The 25,397-nt window shown below is 42.6% G+C and overlaps 1 protein-coding gene across 4 annotated transcripts in view; it reads right to left on the reverse strand.

The window, feature by feature from the left end:
• METTL24 (methyltransferase like 24) overlaps positions 1 to 25,397 on the reverse strand; it is a 101,955-nt gene that overhangs the window by 42,365 nt on the left and 34,193 nt on the right. For all 4 annotated transcript variants that reach the window (XM_033097210.1, XM_033097226.1, XM_033097218.1 and 1 more), the window contains exons 2-4: positions 14,936 to 15,034; positions 7,687 to 7,826; positions 3,710 to 3,938 (exon numbers count right to left, since the gene is read on the reverse strand). In XM_033097210.1, the coding sequence (XP_032953101.1) occupies positions 3,710 to 3,938; positions 7,687 to 7,826; positions 14,936 to 15,034 (468 nt within the window). The remainder of the gene's footprint in view (positions 1 to 3,709; positions 3,939 to 7,686; positions 7,827 to 14,935; positions 15,035 to 25,397) is intronic.

Below are 25,397 nucleotides of genomic sequence, written 5' to 3' on the forward strand. Positions count from 1 at the left end.
TAAAAACTGACATCACATAAACACATGGTGGAATTTTTTCCCTGAAAGAGCCTATCATTTTCCATTTCCAGCAGCAAAGCATGAGTATTATTCCCAAAAAGCATTCCAATGTAGGGCAGTATGAGTATCTTGTTTATATTTGCCAACTTGGTAAACAAAAAGAAAAAGAAACCTTTCTGTAGCTCAATTTCAAAGCCCACGTTTTCTCAAACACAGCAGGGACCACACAACAGAACTGATGTTTTCTGATCAATGGCGAGCTCTATGCCCAGCGAAGCAGAAACCACCTCTCCTATAAGTGTCCACACGGACACTCAGCCACTGGGGCAGCTAAGCAGTGAACAAAGTCCGGCTCCACCCAGGTCGTCCCTCCTCAATCTACATCTGCTCTGTATTAATTCTCAGCAGCTTATTTAATTTCTATACAGCACAGTATGTACTTTCTATACAATTGCAGCAACATTGTTCAGTGCCCGGGGGCAGCAAAGAATAACAGTTCTCTATGACCATGTCTGAAGGACCCATTGCCCTTCAGTTTCACACAAAGCTTTCATTAACAAGTCTTGATTGAAATTAGGTACAGTTAGCAATTTCCAGAGAAATCTCTAATATACTTTCCCTGAAAACAAAGAAAGAAAAGGTTTTCTATGAAATTTAGTGAAAATTTCCTGAAATTGTTAATAAATCAAATGACTAATTCATGCCAGGCACTCTGCTGGAGCCTTTAACACTGATCTAATTCTCAAAAACAATCCACTTAGGTAGTATCATTGTCCTAATTTCACTGACAATCAAACTGAGCAGAGTCATTTAAGACTTGCCCAATGCCAAAAACGAACAAGAGGACCTATGCCTCCAATCTAGATTAATGAGTTTAGAGCTTACAGAAGTAAGCTCTAAACAGTCAGAAGTAAGCTCTAAACAGTCCTGTGATGCAGATTACCAACAGCATGGTTAAGACTGAAAAGAACAATAATTTCTCATTAACCAGCCTGGATCATTTAGGATACTCTGTGTAATAAAGACCTTAGAGAAAAAGCACACATTATGATTAATATGAGCAGAAATTTCACATTCAATATTTCTAGTCATATTCTGGAAAAATTCTAATACGTAGTTACAGCAACAAGCACTTCAGCAAAAACAGTTAATCATTTCAAATAATACTGAATTCAGTTGATATTATTCTGTGACAGTCTGGGCTTCTGGTTCATGTGTTTTTGCTGATGGAGCTGCTTTCGCCTGATGCTTTAGAAAGGTTTTTTGATTTATAGTTTGAAGTAAAAATTCCAAAGAGTTTAAAAAACATTACAAAAGCCATATGCATCTCTTTCTGTCACCATCTCAGAATACTGTCTTCCATTTTGCCTATATTTTTGCCAGAGTGGCTGGAATCGAGGAATGATAAGGAGAAGAAAAATAACAGCTTACCATGGAAAACATCACCAAACTATGCGAGATGTTTTAAAGTCATGAAGTGAAAACAAAACAACTAAAACCCCTTTGGTTTCTATCGTCACTTTCAGAAAAAAATAAGTGAAGAAGGCAAGACAAAAAAGCCCTGCCATTTTTTCAGGGGTTTTTTTGTGTGTGTTTTTTCTTTTTTTTTTCTTTCTTTTTTTTTTTTTTTTTTTTTTTTTTGCTTTCCCTGCAGAGTCACGTCCCATTCACCAGTGTCTATGCACATGCAGAAAAATGAAAACAGACCTTGCTTGCTACAGGCCAGAAACGAGGTTTCCTTTTCCTGGCACCACACAGCTCCTAGAAGCATGCTCCTAACGGGAACAGTCACTCATCGATGGATTTAGTTGGGTTTTGTTTTAAAGCATTCACCAAAAATAATCTCTAAGAAAGAATAGCAGTCTCTTTTAAATTCTTCAACAAGGGATTTTTTTTTTTTTTAAAGTAGCAAAAACCTACCTGGCAGTTCTAAGCCAGATCACTTTCATTAATACTGGGGTTTTTTTCCTATTGCTTTACTGAGGTAAAAATACAAATAAAATCATCTTAACTATTTTTAAGTGATATTATTAATGTTTTTAATAAACATAAGTAGCCTTAGGAATATAAGACATTTTCTAAAACCTTTCTCCTTTCTAGGTATCAGTATAATAAATGTTTCTGCTGTCTCAGGAGCAGTTTTGTAAAAGCTTCATGCTTCATCTTCAGCATAAAGGTTTGCCTACTTCAGCGTCCATGAAGTGGAACAAGCACAGTGGAGGTACAAACCTGGTTGTCTGAAAACACATTTTCCACAGGCAACGTGGCCTAGATAAATTACATTCACAGATCATTTTTCAAAGTCTTATTTTATCCTCATATTTATCAAATCTTTTGCTAAAATATCATAAAAAAAAAAGTAAAATGGCTTTAGCTTTCACCTCTTTACTCAGTCTTTTCTTTGAAGAGTGAGGGTGATAGGGCCAGGATGTAAAAAGTATTAAGGAGGAGCAGCAAAATGTCTAAATGAACACAGAGAATCAGTACTTAGCTCTTTGAATAATCTTGAGTTGACATATTAGAGAATCAAGCCTGTAATTTTCAGCTGCAAAAAAAAAAAAAAACCAGGTCTATGAAGGCAAAAACAAAGTTATGGAAAATGCTCTCACTTCTTTGGGCTCTGTTCAGAGATTTTACCCCAACAACCCTATGTATTTTTCATTGAGGTCCCTAACTATTAAATGCTCGTTACTCTCAATGGCAAAGCAAACTACAAATCAATAATCACATGTTAAAAGAATAGCAAATTCTTTGAAGTTGTTATTGAAGAAGCTCCTGCTGTCCAATTAAAGGGACTTGGGTTGTTTTTGCTTTGTTTTCGGAGGAGAAGGAAGAAGAATGCAGAAGAAAAGCCCTCTTATTAAAGATCAAGGAGCAAACTCAAGTTGAAAATTGAGTTCCATGTATACTGATTTTTAGAAATACCCATTCTGGCATGTTCTAAATTACATGCCATCACTGGCTGGGAATAATAGGCCAGGATAGGCCAAATCCAAGAAGGACTGGCAATCAAACATAAGCCAACTACACTCAGGAGACTTTCTTTGGTATCTGCCTACAGCTCTATACTAAAAATTGTTTTTAAGGAACACAGTTCAAAGTTTCGGTCTCTTGTTTGCTACCCATTCACAATAAAGTATTTGTAGAGATCTGATACCCTTTGATATAATTATACCAGTTGCAACATACATAATGTCCACTCCATTTTACAAAGTACATTTTAATCAAAATTACATATATTAATATTTTCTGACTTTTAAGAGCCTGGAGATTCAAAATAGTTGTTACAACAGTGAAGAACATGATACAGAAGCAATCTGTTATCGAACATGAACCTGGCCCTGCTTACTTTTGGTATTTGAGGCTGACATAAGTAGTTTCCTTTGTCTGGAAATTTTAAATCAATTGCAAAATGGAAATGGTACTCTGGAGTCAATGCCAGAAGTAGTTTTCTTAGTGTCCTGGCCCAGTCTTAGCCAAAACCTTACTTAGCACCGCTCAACAGCGACTACAATTTTCAAATCCATTTAAATACCTCTATCCTTGCCAAAACTTTATGTCTACAGAGCTAACTCTATAACTAATGATGGGTGATCAGTAAGGTTAAAACTGGACCTTCAACTATCCAATCCTTGGTTTGCAATAAAAAAAAAAGTTCATAAGTTTGTTTACTTTATTTAATTATTAAATCAAATGAAAAAACTCTGACCTTGTGATGCCCAAATTCATTCAAAATGGTTCCCAGTTTTCTGGTGTTGCTATGTGGTTTTTGGGCAGCAACAGCTGGATGGGGGTCCCGCCAGTCAATGGACAACCGGTGATACCAAAGGCGCTGACTCTCCAGAATGTGAGCTGATTTAACACTAGGATCAAAACGATGGACTTCACATCCATTGTTGGCCATGCTAACCTCAAAATGGGTGTCATCACTTCCCAGCCTGTAAAGAAGGAGGATGGAAATCAGTAACAAAACATGGAATGAAGCAAAAAGTATTGGATTGACAAAATGACATTTCCAAAGCCAATTTTCTTAGTTATATCAAGCCTTCTCCTATTTTAACACATGGCTAACTATACACATTCAATAAATCTTCTTTCACAAAAAGAAAAAAAAATACTTTTTTCACATACAAAGCACAGATACATAAACAGACATACAGTATATTTACGGTATTAAAATTTCATAGGTAGGGTGATTAGGAAACAAATGGTCTCAAAAGGGTCCTTGGCTCTGTTGATTTTCTGATTCCTCATTCATGTACAGTATGAGCTCCTGCTGTGCTACTTAAACGATTAGATGACAATTTTTGGATCTGGAGCTCATTCGTTCCTCTTGAACTGCTCACAGCAACCAGAAGTCCCAGATTTTCTGTATAAAATATTGGCTCTTATTGCCTAACCGTGTGTCAACTATCAAATATTCTTCTGTCTTATGCTGAGAATTTATGTCTTGAAACCAAATGGTGCAAGCCCCCAACCCCCAGAGAACTTAAGAAGAGATGAAAACTATTTGCCTATGTATTATCCCTTCTCAAGTTTTCTCTTCTGCTTTCACTCCTACCTCTGAAATATAATCTTTCACATGAAGGATGAAATAACTGATTTTTCCCCCCACTTCACTTTAACTCCCTCCCTCATCCCCCACCCTCCCCACTATCTCCCAATCAACCCTCCACTACACACACAGGAAGCCTTGCAGGCCAGGCCCCATCTGAAGTTACGAATAATATCATCTAAATCCACAGCCCCTCCTTTTTCTCTTCCCTGGCCCTTTCTCCAAAACATAACCTTCCTTTTCAGTGCCTTTCCTATCTTAATTGGTCTATTCTACCGCATTTCAAAACTGAAAAGTATCTGATTTTAATTTTTAACTGAACTTTACACAGAATGCATTTTCCCAGAGAAATGTCTTTTACATTAACTGTGAAATAAAAAGCTTTGACTCCTAGTAAAAAAATTTCAGACATCAGAGAGAAAGTGCAGGTGATACCTGCTCTAGTACGCGGCGGTGGAAGGAAGGTAAGAAACAGATCAGAAGGCAGGGCAATCAGCCTTTGTCCTCTGATCCTTATGTCCTCAGATCCCTTCCTTCCTCTCACTCCAGGAAGGCTACCGCCCGTGGCAGCTGCATCCATCATCCTCGGTTAGGATGGAAATGACTGGGCACAGAGTGGCATGGTCTTGCTGCTGCCACAGGCCTGGGGTTTGGAGCATGTACTGCCTGGATGAAGGAGCCACATGATCCATCCCCACCTGCCTCCCCACCTTACTCACAACTACCCAACACTCCCAAATGCTAGGAACCAGGGCCCACATTTCCTGTTCTTGTGCCTCATTTCAGGAGCACCACTTCTGCCCTGGGTTTCTTTCTTCCGTCAGTATCAATTGAGATGCTGTCAGCCAGCTATTTACCTGCCCCCCAGAGAAGCAATTCACTTAGAAAAGGGGATGCTTGTCTGGACTCTCAGTGCTGGGTAACAGTGCAATCAACCATAATCCAAAGAATCCTTTTTTAGGGCATAAGAAATATTTTCTTCAGCTTCCAGTTTTCAATTAAGCATTTTCAGGTTTTCAATCAAATGTTGGCCCTCATCATCTATTCATTTCTTTTCCCAGTGCAATCCAACTGTTCTCATATGCTCTTTACAATGTTAATTTTGAATAGTGAACATTTAAATGAAAATAAGAAACTACCTTTTTGAATGTAATAATCTGAACTCTTGCAGCAGAACTATCTTATCTAATCGCTCTGAAGTATAAAAAAAGCAAAAGGGAATTTAAAAATTTTCTCCAAAAACAGCTTTCCCAATTTCACTTTACTCAGTTACATGCTTTAAATGAAATTATTCCAGGGCGTAAAATATTAAGCAAAATATGAATGCAGTTTGGAGCAAGAAAATAGGACCAAGCTGAGATCTCCAATTTGTATGTGGTACTATGCAATTATTTTATGACCTACTTTCATACATTTTTAATATGATATAAAATAAACTCTACTGTCACAACTTCCCATTCTTCCTACAATCTTACAGCATAGCTGGTGGGCTCCCAGAAAAAGAGCTCTGTTCTAATCAACTGGCTGAGCAATTTACTTCCTAATCCCCAAGCCTCCAAATTTAAATCACAGCACAACCAGCTTAGTCTCTTTACCTCAAGCAATCACTCATGTAGCAAATGTATACTGAACGCCTACTGCTTACCAAGCTCCACTGATATATGCGTATACCATCACTCTTCATAGAAGAATGTTTCCATTATCCTGAAACCCTTATTTGAACATTTTGTTGTTTAAAAAAAAAATCCAAGATGACTATAGCTAAGAATTCTTGTTTGGTAAAGTGTGACAAGCGACGGTTACCCTCTATGCATCAGCACCTTTGGGTAAGCCTCCAAAACACCCCATTTGTCTGCCCCTAACGCTAATCCAGGATTCTGGTTGGCAGGTGTCACTCACGGGTCTGAATGTAAATCATAGAGGTGATGAAACCTATGGGTGAGGGACAAGCATACGATACTTGCTGGGGTCCCCAGTACTCTTGTAAAGGACCTCTGGGATCTTGCCTGAGAACCTAACCACACAGCTGCTACAAATAGTCTATGGAACAGGATATTCCAAACAAAAATAACTCTCTCCTGCCTTTGAGACATATATCGTTTGTAAGTTCAGGACTGTTTAATGAGTATTGCTGTATTTGGTGAAATAATTTCATTACTTCATATTCACTCTTTTAAAAAAAGCTCTTTAAATCCATTTGTACATTTAGGTCATTTTCAGGCTGAATAACTGAATATCAGTATTTCCCACATTTTGACAAAATCTCACGGCTTTCGTAAGAGTTTCTGTGGGAACAGAGCCAGGAGTGCAGTTTCCAGGCTCTCAGCCTTACGTGGAAAGGTGCTCACTCAGGTAGTAAATGGCCATCAACTGTGATTGGATGGCCATCAGCTGTGGCTAGTTGGCTGTCAGCTGTAACCAGTGAGCCATTGGCCACTAATATAACTGCTGTGGCTACGCTAGCAGGAAATGGGGGCTAGCAAGAAGATGGTGGCTGAGCTAGCAAGCACGGATTGCAGAGAGGCGGATGCCGCCAGTGAGAATATAGTGGTATGACTGTCCTATCTTTGGCTCCGTGGGTGTTCCTTTTTGGCCTCACCATATCCTGCGTTCTTACATGGGGAGCGGGACCAGAGACTCCTCATGCCACCCTGCATGACAGTTTCCCTTTCTTTCATTCTTTAATGCAAAAGTATACACAGATTTGCCACTGGCATAAGACATAAAAATCCATTTGCCTTGGGTCACTCATCATAACTGTGTATAAAATTTCTAATATCCTCACTGTTCTTTCTTTTTTCTAGGTGCATCCTTAATGTTCTCCTCTCTATGATAAGGATGCTCTAATTCTAGCTGGAAATCACTGGCTTCACCAAGAGGACCATCATCATGTGGAAAATGGAGGTTGCCAACTTACCCGCAGAATGGAGAGAAAGTGGTTCTGGCTACTTAGAGAGATCTGCACACAAGTACCCACAGTTACATGACAGACAGATGAGTCTGAAATGTTGGCAGGAGGCAAAGTGTAGCACCAGTTATACACTGCACCCATTCATAACTTTGTGTTGCTGAAAAGGCCTTGGCCACCTACAGAACTGTTTTTATTTTCTTCTGCTGTAAAATGTACTTACCCTAAAGAGTAGAGACGGCACTGCTTGTTGCGGATTTGATGAGCTAAACCAAATCTGTCATCAAGACAAACCGACCAGGGCTTCTTGGTGGGGCTGGAGTCCGAAGCGAGGCTGTCTGTGCTCATGTGATCACATGCAATCTGTAAGGATTGGAAATCGATGTGAATAATTTAAAGTGTTGGATGATAAATGACAGGTGGGGACTTACTGCTTCCCCAACTCTGAAAACCAAAGCAGAAGAGTTATGACCTTCTCCACAGCTAACTACGTCCCTCCGCAGGGAAACACAAGCCTGCTATAAAATGTTCGGAGGCATTCCAAATACCGATTATGAGTAACCTCATGGATATGATAGGCAGGTTAGAAAGGAAGCTAAGAGCTGCTATAGCCATATACACAGAGTGCGTAGGGGAGAACAAGTCGGGAACAAAGATGGCAGGGAGGAGGGGACAGGAAAGGCTTTACAGAGGTGGGTTAGCCTTGGAGGATGAACAGAAGTTGACCAAGAGACTGAGACCAAGAAGGGTATTCCAGATGGGGAGAACTGTGCTCCCAAAAGAGGTCTGTTTACTCATAGGGTTCCCATTAGAAGTTGTGAGATATGATCACGGGCATAGATCTCTAAAGGATGCAAGATTATCGATTCCCTATCTCAGGCAGATAAAGTGGGGCCACCGTGGTCCAGATAGGTAGCATGTGTTCTCCAAGGTAAACAGCCAATCAGGGGTCAAGTGAAATTAATCCATAGGCCCGGCTAACAGGACTGTACTCCAATAAGCTGCCTCCTGGGGGAGAAGAGCAAGGGCTCCAGCCAGGAAGGAGGCTCTCCCTGAGCTAACCAAAGCACTTCTGTTAACTCATCTATCAAAATTAGATAAGAAAGCCAAAGGGAACATGTACCTAAATCAGGCAGAAGAAAGTCTCTAATTTCAAGTGCACATTAAATAAATATACTTTGTAAGGAATTTCTGACTTGTGTTTGAGGCTTACACAGTGTGCACAGCTGAGGATGTTGGAACCAAAGAAAACAAGACTGTGGCCGAGGGATTAACTTTACTGAGCAAGAGTCTTTCCCCCTAATCCCTCAAAACTCTCATAGGCATCATGATGCTCCACAAATCATGCAGCAGCTCTTGTCACATCACAGACAGCAGTCCACTCGAGATGCAAAGCATGTTTTGAGGTTCATTGTTTTAATTCATTTGGAAACATAACAGCAAACAATTTTCTTCTTAAGAAGAAATACTAAGCTTGCTGATTTTCTAAAATTTTAATCTGAAAGGAGTATGTATGTGGCACCCATTCAACTAAGACAGCGTCTCCCTTCCTCTTGCTGTAATCTTGTAATCTGGGGCTGGCCCAGCCAAATCACCCTGGCATCTCATCAGTGACTATGAGAGAGTCTTCTGCTAGGATGTGGACATTTTAGAGGGAAGTTTAAAAAGTGAAACCCTACATATTTATATTCTTTTCTGTCAACCCAGTAACTCAGCTGACAACCACTGTTTACAGGGGGAAAAATCATAATAATAAATGGGATTGAATCTTCTCCCAAGCAACTAGTACAGAATACATTAACTGGGTGTGTCAATATATTAATTTGTATAATGCATTCCTATTATTCTCCACAGACAAATGTAAATTATGCCTCTGCCTGCCCACCTCCTAGTCCCCACCCACCCACCCAAGGGAGAAGTTGCTAATCTAATTAGTCAGAGCTCAGTGTGTTCATTGGGCCTGTTTTTACTAGTGGGCAAGTTACTGTGCCTTAAACACCAGCACCTGCATTGGTGCTGGCTCCATACCCTGCCTCCTGAAGACAATTAGGCCAGGGCAGATCTGTGGGCCCCCAAAGCATGCCTCAAGCTCAAAGCAGAGCCATTTGCTCTAGCTTCCTGGGGTATTTTTATTAAAGGGGCATGTTAAAAATGCCCATGTGCTTCGTGTGTACCTCTCCCTAAGAACCACCATCATGACAGAAGAGGACAGGGACGTGTCATGCGGGGTGTCATGCACAGCCTCTGGTCCTGCTCCCCACATAAGAATACAGGATATGGTGAGGCCAAAAAGGAACTGTAGTGCAGGGGATCCTGCCGACTTCGCCAAGTGTCGTGCAGGGCACCCGGCAGGGTCTCTGGTCCCACTCCCCACATAAGAACGCAGGACATGGTGAGGCCAAAAAGGAACACCCACGGAGCCATAGGTAGGGGAGTCATACCACTATACTCTCACTGGAGGCTGGGTTGGAGACACAGGAACCAGGAGCAACACAATTTTCAACCCTCACTGTGCCGCTTGCAGACTCAGCCACCATCTTCTTGCTAGCTCCCCCTTTTTTTGCTAGCCTAGCCACGGCAGTTATATTAGTGGCCAATGGCTCACTGGTTACAGCTGACGGCCAACTAGCCACAGCTGATGGCCATTTGATCACAGTCGATGGCCATTTACTACCTGAGCCAGGACCTTTCTATGTGAGGCCGAGAGCCTGGAAACTGCTTTTTGGGGCTCTGTCCCCACAGGAACATGAACAGAGCCTTAGATGGGGGGTTCATACCACTATATTCTCGCCGGCGGCTGGGTTGGAGACACCAGAAACAGGATCTACACAATCTGCAACCTGCTGTCTACTTCTCTGCCAACCAACCAACCCCATTTGCTAACTGCAATCTGTGCTTGCTAGCTCAGCCACCATCTTCTTGCTAGCCCCCATTTTCTGCTAGCGTAGCCACGGCAGTTATATTAGTAGCCAATGGCTCACTGATTACAGCTGATGGCCATCCAATCACAGTTGATGGCCATTTACTACCCGAATGAGCACCTTTCCATGTGAGGGCGAGAGCCTGGAAACTGCACTCCTGGCTCTGTTCCCCCCAGATGTTCACAGGTTCTTATTCAGAATACCCTCCTAACACCATGGAAACCTAACTCTGGCCTCTCCCACGATATTTCTCAAGGTGTGGTCCACCTACATTCTCATGGACCTGGGAGGTACTTAAAAATGCAGATTCCCACTCCAGATCTGTAAAATCAGAATCTTGAGCTGACACTTGGGCACATGCATTTTGAAAAGCTCACCCACATCATTCTTATGCAGTGGTCCCGTGAGCTTCCTGTAAATCTCCACTGAGATGTTCAGCCTGGCCTCCCCTGTGCCTTAGCAAACGAAGGGAAGAGGCTACTTTGGGACAGAGCATTGAGTTGAAAACAGCAGCTCCTCCAACCCCAACCCTAATAAAGCCAGAGAGGCAGCACTGACAATTAGCCAGTGGCCTCCGAGAGTCAGGTAGGTATTAAGGGTCAAGATTCAGAGCTTTGTGAGGTTCAGTTGCTCCTCCTCTGCCAACACTGGGGAGTAGGGTATTATCCTATTAAAAACAATACTTTAAGCATTTCCTCTTCTTCCACAGACTTCATCTTGCACAGATATATCCCTATTGGAAAGGCATTCTTTCCATTTCATCTCTCTGCTAATATTCCCCCTTTCCTTTCCTAGTTCAAAAATAAAACACAGGTTTTCCATTTTAACCATTTATTAACTATCTTGTTGATAGACATTAATTTTTGAAAACAAAACTAAGAGTACTGAGTAAAATTCAGCTTCTAAAAATTAATTAAATATCGATTTTTCAAACTTTCTTGTTAAGATTTATGGCTAGTGCTTCAATAAACCCTTTTGCAAGCAAAATACGTGAGGGTAGTAACTCCTAGCTAAGCTTTAACTCCAGTAATTGTTTTTTCTGTCTCTCTCTTCTAATTCCCCTTGTAATTTTAGTCATATAAAAGCAAATTAGTCCTAGACAAAGGAAAATAGACTTCAAGAAAAAAGTGCTTTCTAAAATGTTTTTTAGTTATTTAACTTAAAGGGATCTAATTTATTTTTATTTCATTTTGTATCTCAGAAGTTTGAATCGCATTTCTGCCAACCCATACATAGAACCTGGCAAAAGGGAGCCCTTAAAATTTGGGGACTTTTGGGCAAGAATCACTTCAATGATCAACTGCATATTTCTATAATACCTCTATTTTGAAAGGTTAAATTTCAAGGAAGGAGTTGTGTTTGTTGCTTTTATCCCAGTTTGTGTGTGTGTACGTGTATAACATTAAATATGACAAATACTATTGTTATGAAGTTTTAAAGTTTGCATCTCCAAAGCCCAGGTTCTTATGTTATTCTCAAAAATAGACAGATGAATAGATGATTAGATAGATAGATTGATAGATTTTAAAACATATTTAAAATTTCTTTTTTAAAACAGCAACTGTTGCTTAGATTAATTTTGCACTGCAAGGCACGCTTCCTGGAGGCATATGGTTTGGGGGTTGCCATAAAAAGCTAGATCTGGAGACTTCCCTTAGAACAGAGCACTGTGTTTATGATTTAACCATTAGTTAGCAGCAGTGTATCATCAACCCCGGGACTCAGAGATGTAATCAGGGTCTTTCACAGTACAAAACAATACCTAATTAAATTGAGCTCGATTTGCTGCACACTCTACCCAAACCCCATATTGTTGGGTGTTTCATTAACAAGAAGGGCCCCAATCATGCCTTCAGGGTCACCACAGTGCACAAGTCCAGGGGCACCATCCCCATTGCAGCCAAAGGCCACACTGTCCCATGCTCTGTGCTTCTGTTCCTGAGCTCCCTTGGCCTGTGGGATCTTCCCCAACCATCTGTCCACCCTACTAGAGAACACACAACGCTTTTACACCCTAGCTATGTGCCCGTGTGAGTGGGTATTTCATGCACTGGTATCCCAACCAGTGTCCAGCGCAGTGCTAGCAACAAAACAGGTGCTGAACAGGCACTTGGTGAATCGAGGAAAGAATAAATCAATGATGAACAGAACAAAGGCTGGGCCTCGCTGTACAGGTTGGAAGACAGATTTGAGGGAAACGTATATTTTTTAATATATATAAAAATATATATTATATATATGTACATAAATAAACTTTAAAAAGCAGCATAAGAGGACAGGGGTGGATTTTGCTTTAGTACCTTCAGAGGTTTAATTTACTTTTCCTTGCTCATTATGACTCACTACTGCTAACTGAAAATTTTAGGTAATAGTGACTCTAATATTCTGCCAGTTTTGTAAATTTTCATTTTCAAAATGAGTTCTAAATGAAGCACAAGCCCCAAAAGCAGCCAAAAAAAGCTCTGCATTACATAGAGGCGGGGAGGCAGAACTGGTTAGTAAAAGATTCTGATTAAGAACAAGTTAGTGTTATCTCTGATAAGCTCCCACCTGCTGGCCTTCTAGTGACCCGGAAGTACATAAAAGCACAGGCCTTAACCTGGGCAAAATGACCCCTGATTGAAAAACCATTGTGAACTCTATCTCATTCTTTCTGGAGGACAAAAATCCTCTCAATGAGCTTCATCAACTCAATCTCTATTATTGTACTCATCAAGCTCAATAATCATTGTATGTCCATTTCTCTGCCTTCATAACTAGTTTATTAGCCTCCTGAGAGCAGACTATATCCCCAGGGGCTCAGCAGGTGCTCACACACAACAGGTACTCAAAAATACTTGGTTAATAACAATCCTATACTACTCTCAGCACAGTAAGAGGTCACAGAACTGGGAGGGACCTTGGAAATAATTTAATACTCTTTAAGATCAGAACAGTAAGACAGAGAAGCAAAATAAATATTGCCCAGGGTCACAACACCAGAGTACATCGTAGGATTCTATTCTTATTTCTTATTTATTCATTTTTATTTTTTTTTTTTTAAATAATTTTCCTCCTCTCAACCCATATAACTCATGGGAAAGATGCAAAAGGGGCTTGAAATGACACTTTCATGCCTCAGGAGCTTCTAAGTAAATACGTGTTTTAGAAGTTACAAAACACTAACCTGCAATACATATAAAATGGAATTTGGAAGCTGTCATTTGGTCAATTTATTTTGGAGGGTGGAGCACGTCGTTCTCAAATTCAACTCATAAATTGAACATCTCTCATTTTTCTCTGAGACCCTCAGGGGCTTCTTAAAGTCACAGCTAAGAGGTCCAGCATCTTATTCCTCACGTAAAACTAAACTATAACATTACAATTTCAGTATCTTAATTAAGTCTGTGGAAGTCCACCAAGTTAATTTGCAGCAGCGAAATAAGATAAAAATTACGTAAAGCACAGGGACCAATTTACCATCCCATTACTCATGATTAATTCAACAAGCTTTTACTTCCATGTCTAGGTGACAAATATTAAAATCCCTGATTGACTCCATCGCATGAGAAATGGGACTTTCTTTTACCTCTAAATTAGCCTACTAAAGATCTAGAAATATGTTCCCTCCCATGGATGAAAAAGGGGCTTTGCTGCCAGTAAGGTTTGGGAGAAGGAGAGGGATGCCAAGAGCAAGTGACCTGACGGGACATCGAAAGAACAAGGGTCCCTAATGCCACACCAGCTCCACAGTGCATTTTCCCGAGTGGGTGTCTGGTCCTCACAGGCAGTCTGAGTTGCTAATTTACTGGCACCTCTCATTTCAGGGCAAAGTTTCCCTCCGGCCTTGATTTTTTCTTATGTCTCTCTCTCTCCCAGGATCAGTCTACTTGATAATGGAACCTCCTGATTAATGTGTCAAGAGCCACAGACTCTCCTTAATGGATGGTCTCTCTGCCTCCTCGGGGCACTGACTCAGCCTGCGGAGCTGGGCAGGAGCTGCCACAATGTGTTAAGTCACTAGCACAGGTGAGTGCTCAGTCATGATTTCAAGTGCCCTAAAGAATAGAAAGCCTCTGGGTTCACGAGCTTCTCCTCAGACTGCCTGCAAAGTGTCCTCTTCTCTCTAGCCTAGTGCAGACCTGTCTGCCAAGCATCTGTGGCTGAAAAAGCAAAAAGGCCCATTCCTCCAGATACAAAATGGAGGTTGATGAGGGTTCTGTTTTGTGACACACTTGACTGCCTACTCACGGGCATGAATCTGTCGCTTCAAATGGTGTTCCAAAGCAATTTTCTAAAGTGGATCCTTAAAACACATAGGGATGAATCATTAAAACATCTCAGGATCACGATACTCCTGGAATGAAGAGGCTGCTGAAGCAAATGGAAGGCATCTTGTCTGCCTCTACGTGAGTGGATAAACTTAAGCAGCAACGCCTCAGAAACCATGTTTTTATCAAGTCCCTATCAGCAGTTGCTAAGAACCACCCCCTCATTGAAGAACCCTTCTCTAAAAGGGGCAATCAGCATCTTTTACATCATGTCCAAACCCACTTGCGCATGAAACACAACCTGGGTGGTGCTGATGTATCTCAGGAACCTCAAGGCTTCTTCATCCAGGGACTGCGTAGGGCCTGCCCAAGGCTGGAGGTCTATATGCCACCGGGGACCCTGTGCAAGAGAGAAAACATAGGTTGGTGTGTAAGGGATGAGGAGTTTGAGGATGGGGGTTGGAAAAGACATAAAGTATCAGACAGGTGGCAAGGCTGCTCTAGCTGCCTGCAAAACAAACACATTTGCACACAGGAGGCAGGGAGCTGGTTTGGAGCTGCTGTCATTAATGCCACATCAGTCACAGAGAGACAAACGAGGCCTGAGAAAGCCCAGCTACCAGGTTAAGCAGGAGATTGCAGAGGCCCCAGGGGGGGACATCTGACTTTTCTGATCAAAGGCAAACTCCACTTGACCTCATCCGGCTCTCTCAGCTGCAGGTTTGTATTACTCAGTGCTATTCCCCATTCAGAAGAAATACTCCCCTATTTACTGTGGTTTCCAAAGCTTCCTTCGTGCTTCAGAAATATGTGCCTCCCTAAGAGCCACTGTGTTTCCCTGAAAATAAGACCTCATCAGAAAATAAGCCCTAGCATGATTTTTCAGGATGATAGCCCCTGAACATAACTCCTAATGCATCTTTTGGAGCAAAAATTAATATAAGACCCAGTCTTATTTTCGGGGAAACATGGTAGTTTTGTTGTTTCAGCACCGTAATGCCTAAAATCCTTGGGGCACATGGGCACCTTGCCCAGCACAGAGACAGGTGGGACAGCAAGGCGGCCCAGTGGCACCACCCAGTGGTCCAGATCTCCCGGCTTCTGGGACTTTGCACTTGTAGTCAAGGACCCTGTCACCACCAGGGCTGGCAAGGGTGGCCTTTTAGCACTGTGAGGCAGCCCCTATCTTTCAGCAGAGGGCGTGAGAAGCTTCCATGAACACAGTAGCTAGAAACGAACCCTAAAGCCCCTTTGTAGTAAGGCTGGAGGGGTGGATGAAGGGTTAGGAGAAGGCAGTGGTCTGGAAGAAACAAAAATGGGGACCTTTCCAGTCAAAAGGAAGCAGTAGTCATGAAGTTCTTGCTAGAACTCAAAGTTCCCTACCGATGGTTCTTACCACCTGGAATCTTCCTGGAGGCTGAATGTAATTCTAAGGGGAGAATACAGCTCACGGCCTAGGGTGGGAAAGGGCTCAGCTGCTGGCAGGGTACATGTCCAATGTCAGGAAAGGCTTTGGGTATTGTGGCACAGGGATTTCTGCAGGATGCTTGGGATTGTTCCCTAAACTCCCTTGTATGGCGAGGAAGGGAACAGAGGAGTGTTCTGGGGACAAAATAAATGGACCATTCATGTGTATACACTGTTCTTCAGGTAGGTATTGTTACAATCTGAATGATTGTATCCAATCAAATTCATGTCTTGAAGCCCTAATCCCCAATGTGATATTCAATGTGATATTAGGAGGTGGGACCTCTGGGAGGTGCTTAGGTCATGAGAGTGGAGCCCTCATGAATGGGATTAATCCTCTTATAAAAGAGACCCCACAAAGCTCCTTAGCCCCTTCCACCAAGTGAGGACACAGCCAAAAGTAAGCCATCCACAACCCAGCTTAGGGCCCTCACCAGAACCCTACCATCCTGGCACCCTCATCTTGAATTTCCAGCCTCCAGAACTGTGAGCAATAAATGTCTGTTGTTTATAGCCATCCAGTCTGTGGTATTTTGTTATGGCAGCCCAAACAGCGCTATGGCAGGAAGTGTCACCCAAAAAAGAAACATCTAAACAATCTAGCCCTGAGATGCTTTAGTACAAGGGTGGTTTATTGCTCTTAGATGGAGTGGCCTAGATAACTTGGGGTGAAACTGAAAGCAAGGAGGAGTGGGGTGCGGGGGGAGGCAAGCAAGTTAGTTCGTGTAAAGCCAGGTGTGTGGGCTTGGGGAAAAAGAATATACTCCCAAGTAAGGATCTGAGATCAACCCAAACACTTTGTAAGTGACAGAGTTGTCCCCTGGTAGGCATTATTAACTCATGGCACAGAGTCCCGCGGTATTAGTGTCTAGACAGCTCTGTTCATTGTCATGTCTGAGTGCCCTGCAGTCCCTCCATATTAAAGGACCCTCACTGATTTTCCACAGGCTGCGTCTTTCTCAGCAATCCTTCCGGCGGGCCCAGTTTCATGAGTGTGCAACTAGTCCAGTCTTAGAAGGGCCTGTGATTGTCTTCATGCTCTGCTGACACGGTCTTGAAATTCTTCATACATTTTGAACAAGGTGCCTCCCATTTTCATTTTGCACTGGGCCCTGCAAACTATGTAGTCAGTCTGCCCCGAGGGGTACCTTTTCTGGGAAAACAGCCTTTTCTTATAGCTGTTCTTGTTCTATGAAGGTTGAACAATGAAAGAGAGTCAGAGGACATTAGCTTATATATCTTTCCAGTTAATCTCTTCCACCCCCCTATTTCTTTTTACTTCTCTGAGTTAGACGTTGATTATCATTTGGCCAAACAATATTTATGGAGCACCAGTCACTCTGTGCCAGGCACTGGCCAACACAGATATGGATAAAACCTGGGCTCTCCCAAGAGGAACTCACAGCCTGATGGGGGAGATGAAAACGTACAAAATAACTTTGTTAGGGAAATGCTGAAACATTAGGGAGAGCCTTTTTTTTTTTCCAGGAAACTATTTAATTATGAAATCATAAATGATAAGCACATCTTAATACAAACGCCTCCTAGTTTTGCTTAGTCACATTATTTTTGCATCAAATGACAAAGAGTGCTTTCTTAGATTGCCACTGCTGTCAGCACAGCAATGCAATGCTTCATGCAATGCAGTCTAGGCCTGGTGCTCATAGCTTCCCATGTCATTGTTGTGGGACTCCTCACAAGGGCCCCAGCCTCTGGCCCAGCCAGGAGCCTCTTGACGAAAAGGATAAAAGTTCTCCTGTTATGGTTTTCCTCTAAATCACAGGTCAGTAAACTTTTGCTGTGATGGGTCAAATAGCAAATGTTTCAGGCTTTGCAGGCCATACAGTTTCTGTTGCAACTCCTCATCTCTGGTTGTAACTCAAAAGCAGCCACAGACAGTAAGTAAACAAGTGGTCATGGCTGTGCGCGTATTCCAGAAAACTCCATTTACAAAAACAGGCGGCTGGCTGAACTTGGCCTGAGAGGCTATAGTTGGCTGACCCTTGCTCTATTTGATTCTAAATTGAAGGTGGACTAGCCTAGAAGAGAGTGTTTACTCAAAATAATGCAAAATAACAGATTATGATATCTACATTATAACCAACTTTGTCATCTGGGTGACTTGGGCAATACCAGTCAGGGTTCCGGAAGAATATGGTGGGCTCCTTCCCAGTGGCTAATCTGAGAAGAATTGAACAGACTATTTACAAAGGTGCGGGCAGGGTTTAAGGAAACCACTAAGGAACAATGCAATGCCTGTGGCTGGTAGCACCAAAGAGCCCTTATCAACTGTCAGCTTGAAGGAGCAAGTAGAGGGAGAAATTTTTGGAACCCAGAGAGAAAAACTGCATGCAGAAGGCCTTTACTAGAGGAACATAACCAATCCTATCCCATCCAGTCCTATTTCATATCCACTCTAACTGTCAACCCCAACAGGAAGGCAGAGAAGAGGGAGGTGTGATTGGCCTACACTGGACAGTCTCCTGGGGTACAGAGCAGAAGCAGGGTGGGGAGTGATTCTCTTGGGGCAAATGGAAGTTCTCCTGCACGGCATCCTCTGGAGAATCAATGTGCTGAAACGATAGGATTGTCTCAAGGACCACAAACAGTATATCCTTCTTGCAATCTGGTATTTCTCATTTCCAACTGAGTGTTGACCATGACGCTGCACTGGAACAGTGAAAAATGTGAAATGAGGGTTCTCAGGCGGCGATATAATGGAAACATACAGCAAAGAGATGGCCTCCGAAGTGTTCTGGCTTACTGCTTTGGTTGAGCTGTTTAAAAAACATTTCACATACAGCAGTGCTCTTTCTTATTGGAATCAGTGTGACAGTAATTTGTGATCATTTCCCCCAAGGAAACCACTAGCTTTTATCATCTCTTTCAATTATCATTTGTCTTAATTCTGTAGTGCATACATCAATATTTGTCCTTCCCAAAATTCCACAAACAGAATTCTCTGAGCCCCCTAAAACACCAATGGCTGGTGTTTAATTGAACAAGGCAAAACAAAACAAAACAAAACAAAACAAAAACAAAAACCCTTTTCCTTTAAAAAAAAAAAATTTATCATGATTTTATCCCAAACAATTTCCTTAACTCCCGGGTATACTATCATCCATGTGCTCCAAATATTAAGTGGCCAGAATGATGCTAACCCTCACTCCTGGGGGGGTGGAAACACAGATTCCTAGTCCTATCTGTGCCCTCACTTCTTCTCCAGGCAGTAAAGGAGCAGCTTAAGCAGAAGGTGGTTGTCATTTGGGGCTGGTTTGTCTGTCCCAGCAGGCTTGAGCTCAAATGTCAAAGGGAGTATACACAATGAGACAATGAGTTGCCACAGAGAAGGGGCATGATCCTAAGCCCCTGCAGGAATGGGGACTTTGGGAGGTGTGGGGGGGGAGGCTCCACTCCTTTGCAATCTGTGGTCTGCCCACTAAACCACCAGGCCACTCATACAAAGCATCCCCTCCCCCAGCACAGCCCAGCATCTCAGGGAAGGCAGAGCCCTGATTTCTGAGGAAAGGAAGTAGCCCCGCTTTTGTTCCTGATGGCTTTATCTGGTACTTTCTCACGGAAATGGACATTGAAAAGTGAGCTGGCTTCTTCTAATGAGGAACAAATGTTTTGATTACACAGAAAAAATTTCCAAAAATTAAAATTAAGAACAGCAAGATTCTATACACAACAAATTCATGTTGTTCAAGGGTTATTTTACAGACATCTAGGTGAAAAGTGATTACTGATACAGTACAAGCCAGTGTACAAAGATAATGGATTTGGCTCAAAAAGAATGCAACAAGCATAGCCATGAGGCTTTTGGATATTTTTATAATTTATGATTTCAGCATTAAATGTGTTTCTTGAAAAAAGAAAACGGTTCTTTCAAGCCAAAGACACTGAATTCCAAGATTTTACTCTTAAAAGATAATGCAAAAAATAAAGCACTCTCTTAAAATACTCTTTTGCCTATCAGCCTATACCTATGTACATAATAGAAATTTATTAATTCAAGACCATAAACCCCAAACAAAACTGGTTGCATTAAAAAAAAAAATTATAGAGAAGAGCAGACCCACCCATGACCTAGAAAAGAGCCAGTCATCGATACTGCCTTATGTGAGAGCTTGCTTTGTCTTGAAATTTGGAGTAATAACTTCCTTCTTCACAGTTTCTCCCACACCCTCGAATGACCTCGTGAAACCCACGCAGAAATTGTCAAACTAAAAACAGTACTGCCATCAGGTGTACAAGCAAATTTTGTATAAGTATTTTTTTTTGCATTTTTTTGGCATATAAAACAAATATTAAATAAGCTAAAAGGAGGCTTCTAATCGTCCATTCCTCTGCATTTCAATGCTACAGTTCTTTAGGGATGGAATTGTGTGATACATGATTTAAATGATCAGTTTTCTTTACTGTGATGGATAATTGGTAGAGTGTTTGGGATATTTTTATGAAGTTTCAATAGTCCCAAACGCACATTCCCACAGCTAGTAAGGTCCTGAAAGGTGTGAGGACCAACAATTTCTGTTGGGAGAAATGGCCAATAATCGATTCTGCATTATGGTTGTGGCCCCTGGAAAAAGGTTGTGAGTTTTTGACTCAGACTAAACAACACACTGAGTATGTGTTGATGTGTTGATGTTGGTAAGGCGAAGCTTTCTGGGAGAAATAAACCCCACACAAGCAAAATATATTTATTTAGCAATTTTGTGCTAATTAAGAGCATCTGTTAGTGGGCTGGAAACAGTGATTGAAGGGAATTGTTTATTCCTTTTTAGAAAAGAAGGGGATTGTGCAAGTTGTTGGGAGAAGAGGAGGCACGAAATGGTGCCTGAACAGAACAGGAATCTGGCTACCGCTGAGAGTTTGTGATCATTAACCACTACCTTTCCGGAATGCTCTTAGATCATCGTGGTTTTTAGGCCTTCCCTAGAGTGTGACCCAGGCGCTGAGAGTCTCTGGAGTGGGAGCTCACACGCCTTCCCTTCGGCATTCTCATGTAGTTGGCCTTTTCCTCAGAGTCAGCCTGCTTCAAAAAGACCAGGGATCGGTTACACACTTTGGTGATGACTAACATTCGGGTACCCCATGCATCAATTTTATTTGAAAGAATCTCAGTTTCAGTTCTGGGTAAGACGGGTAAGCACATCCCTACCACCACCACCACCACCCCTTGTCTTCCACTGAACACAGCAATAAAACCTAGACGGAGGGAATGCATACAGCAGTTATTTGCGGAATCTGAAAAGTAAATACTAGCAGGCAGATTGAGGGAAATGACTAGAATTCAAAGTACCAATGAAGTGGCAATGAGGTCACCATTGTTTTTTTTTTCTGGTATCCTCCCTCCTGCCCCCCCACACAAGGCAGACTGAGTAGGCACTCGCACTGACTGAGAGCTCCAGGAAAAGCCCTCTTGTAGGCTCAAGGAGGGAAGTGGTCCCCTAATGCTGAGAGAGTGGGGGAAACTCCCCCATTCTCCCACCCACCCCCACTCCCTTTCTTTTTCCTTTTCTCAATTCTTGCATTCCAACTCCCACTGAGGTCATGGAAGCCGCAGCAGGGGTCACGGGCACCTAAAACTCTGAGGAAAGGGAAGCTTCCTCTCCAATCTGAGGCTATGGCCCCAAGAGGGCAGGGTGAACCCCGTGAGTATTTGCTGTCTTCTCCTGAAGGTTGGCCTTGGACTTGGGCACAGTCACGGGGAAGTATGCAGCAAAGCATGAGCAAACTAAAGCCTAATCTTTCTGGCCAAATGCAGGGAACTAGATAATACTGGGAAATCGTGGAGAAGGAAAACAACCCCATTAAGTGGTTTATGAAGTCCTGGGCTCACCCCATTGATCTGATCCTTGTTATCAAAGACTTTGAGAACCAAGCTGACAGACAGACCTCTGCCCTGTCCCAGACCAACCACTGGGTGGCTTGGATGTGGGACAAATCTGAAAAACACTGCAAAATCTTTTAAAACATAACTGATATTGAAATCACAATCCACAGAAGCTGGCTAGAACTTGAGGCCTGAACCCAACCAGGTCAATTTCCTGTTAAAACAAATATATCAACATTATCTATAGTATTTAAACACAACTCAGAATCTCATAATATTCAAAATGTCCAGGATATAATCCAGAACTACTTGGCATATGAAGAATTGGGAAAATTCCAATTAGTGTAGGGAGAATACAATCAACAAATGCCAATGCAGGTATGATACAGATGTTGGAATTATTTGACAAGAACTTAAAAGCAACTAATTTGAAAAGTACTCCAAGAAGTAAGGGCATATACTCTTGAAACCAAGGGAAAGAGAGAAAGCCTCAGCAAAGACACAGGAGATACAAAAGGCCAAATGAAAATTTTAGAACTGAAAAAAATACAATAACCAAAATAAAAATCTCAGTGGATGGACTCAATAGCAGAATATGGATATGACATAAGAAGTCAGTGAACTTGATGAGAGATCAATAGAAAGTATACAATCTGAACAACAGAGAGAGAAAAAAAAATTATTTAAAAAACCAAAAAGAGCCTCAGGGACCTGAGGGACAACATCAAGAAGTCTAACTAACATTCAGTCATTGGAATCCCAGAGGAGGAAGGGAAAGAATTCAGTACAGAAAAAAAAAATATGTAAAGAAATCATGGCTGAAACATTCCCAAATTTGACAATAGATATAAACCTGAAGTTTCAAGAAACTCAGCAAACCCCAAACAAATATTCAAAGAAATCCACCTGTCCATATCATAGTCCAACTGCTGAAAACTAAAGACAACAACAACAAAAATGCTGAGTCTCTATTAATCTTTGAGACAGACATGACAGTGAACCAGGGTCAAAATGAACAGGTCGGAGAGGACAGAGCCTCCCATCACATAGGAGGCTCCTTACGCCGACGTTCCCTCCCTGGTAAGACCCAGTCCCACATCCTCAAGTCCATCTGGTAAATGTCGCTGGCAGCAGACAGCGCCTGCATACCGAAACCCAAATCCAGAGCAGCATTTTGACTCCTTTCCCCATCAATCTGCCGCCTCTTCATCATTAAAGTGTAGGCTGGAAGGCAAGGGACCAGAAATCAAACCAACTCTGCCAAGAAAAAATGCACTATAAGTCAAGCAGTCACTGATAACTTTTGGGAAGGAATAAAAAAGAAAAAAACACAAAGGACAAGGAGGAATAAACGCTCAGCTCTAGATTTATCTCTACGTTATCCCGGTTAAGTTGGAAAGAAATGCCCAAAACAAATTTGAGCTGGGTTTTGTTTTAAACTGATATCTTTAAATTCAGCATGTTATTTTCTGTGTGTGTCAAAATAGTGCAAGAGAATAAAACATAGTGTATTTTAGGTTTTTATCATACACAGTAGAAAGAGAATCCAAGTTCCTGGAGTAGAGCCAGTGAAATGCAGAGGTTTGCACTTGTTTTCACGATGTGGAAGCCATACAGCGTCTGTATACATAGTATGGGCTCAAATGTCAAATCCGGGATCTCACTGGGGTAACACATCACCCAGGATAAGGAGGGAGGAGTTTTATTCATCTTACGAAAGTAAGATTATGTAAGACTGTTTGCCTAAGACAGCAAGTAGGAATTTAGAAACAGCATTCATCACATTTTTAAGGTCTCTCTCTCTCTCTCTGTCTCTGTCTCTCTCTCTCTCTCACACACACACACACACACACACACACACACACACACACACACCCTCCACATGTACGCACCTTACTCATATAAAGTACCCAGATTACCTGCAACTCAGGATCCTTAACATCAACCCAACCAGCGTCCACCTGCCATGAGTTCATGGACTTCACTTACTTCAGTCAGAAAACTCCAGCCAGTTAACAGCCCCTCAAACATTTCCCAGTTCCCAAAACATTAGCCTCTCAGGATGGAAGGTCTGCAGCACTCCTAGAAACCCATTTCAAGGATCCTTGGATCCTGATAGCTGCTAAAGCCACAGGAGTCTTGGAGTTAGCAGAGGGCAGGGAGAACAGACAAACCACCAGGAAGGAGGGAGAGGAATGGAGATAGGCAAGAGGGGCGATGCGAGGAAAGAGGGTTGCTACCCCAGTATCTGCACAGCAATCCACATGCTCCCACCAGTTCAGCTGGGCCTCGGGGTTGTCCGTACAGGTACCCAGGGCCGCGGGGTTGTCCGTACAGGTACCCAGGGCCTCGGGGTTGTCCGTACAGGTACCCAGGGCCTCGGGGTTGTCCGTACAGGTACCCAGGTCCTTGGGGTTGTCCGTACAGGTACCCAGGGCCTGGGGGTTGTCCGTAGAGGTACCCAGGGCCTCGGGGTTGTCCGTACAGGTACCCAGGGCCTCGGGGTTGTCCGTACAGGTACCCAGGGCCTCGGGGTTGTCCGTACAGGTACCCAGGGCCTCGGGGTTGTCCGTACAGGTACCCAGGGCCTCGGGGTTGTCCGTACAGGTACCCGGGGCCTCGGGGTTGTCCGTACAGGTACCCAGGGCCTCGGGGTTGTCCGTACAGGTACCCAGGGCCTCGGGGTTGTCCGTACAGGTACCCAGGGCCTCGGGGTTGTCCGTACAGGTACCCAGGGCCTCTCTGGTGGCTCCCAGTCCACATTAGTCTCCACAGCACAAGGCTCTCCAAGGGCTCCCTCACTGTGATCCAGTCACATCCATGCAGAGCCCGTTCATGGGGCTCTGAGCCTTAGAGTCTCTGAGAGCTTCCGTGGAGCAGAACGTGTGTCCATGGTAAAGCTCAGTGCTGCGGGGCAGCTTTACAGGGAAATACTTCAGTTCCAGCAACGCTTGCACACAAGTATGTATGCGTGCGTGTGTGTGTGTGTGTGTGTGTGTTAGTCTTAAGTCTGCGTTCATTCATTATTAACTAACTTTTGTCATTTTCATATTGTTCATGTTTCAGACCATCCGTATTGCTACTCTCGGGCCCTGTGATTGTGAGAGTATTTGGTAGTTTGACTGAATCCTACTGACAATTAGAGATAAGACTGGTTCTGGCACATTCCTCGCCTACTTCTGTATTTATAGAACACTTTTCTGTCTGAATGCACTGTAAGTTATAGTACCTGACAAGTAGAAGCAGCCAGTAAGTGTTTCTTTTTCATCTGTGGGAAGCTGCCAGCAGGGTGAAACAAGGCAGAGAGCGCTGGCTGGACAAAGCTGAAACCAAAAGCACTTAAAGCCTCAAACCTAAATGGAAGGAAAGATCTACAGTCTTTATCACTAAGTGGTCCCTTTCAGGAACATGAAGAATTGTTGAAGGAAGCAGACCTTTTTGGAGGACAATTATTATT

Source organism: Rhinolophus ferrumequinum, chromosome 3 (genome assembly GCF_004115265.2).
Source record: "Rhinolophus ferrumequinum isolate MPI-CBG mRhiFer1 chromosome 3, mRhiFer1_v1.p, whole genome shotgun sequence".
Lineage (NCBI taxonomy): Eukaryota > Metazoa > Chordata > Mammalia > Chiroptera > Rhinolophidae > Rhinolophus > Rhinolophus ferrumequinum.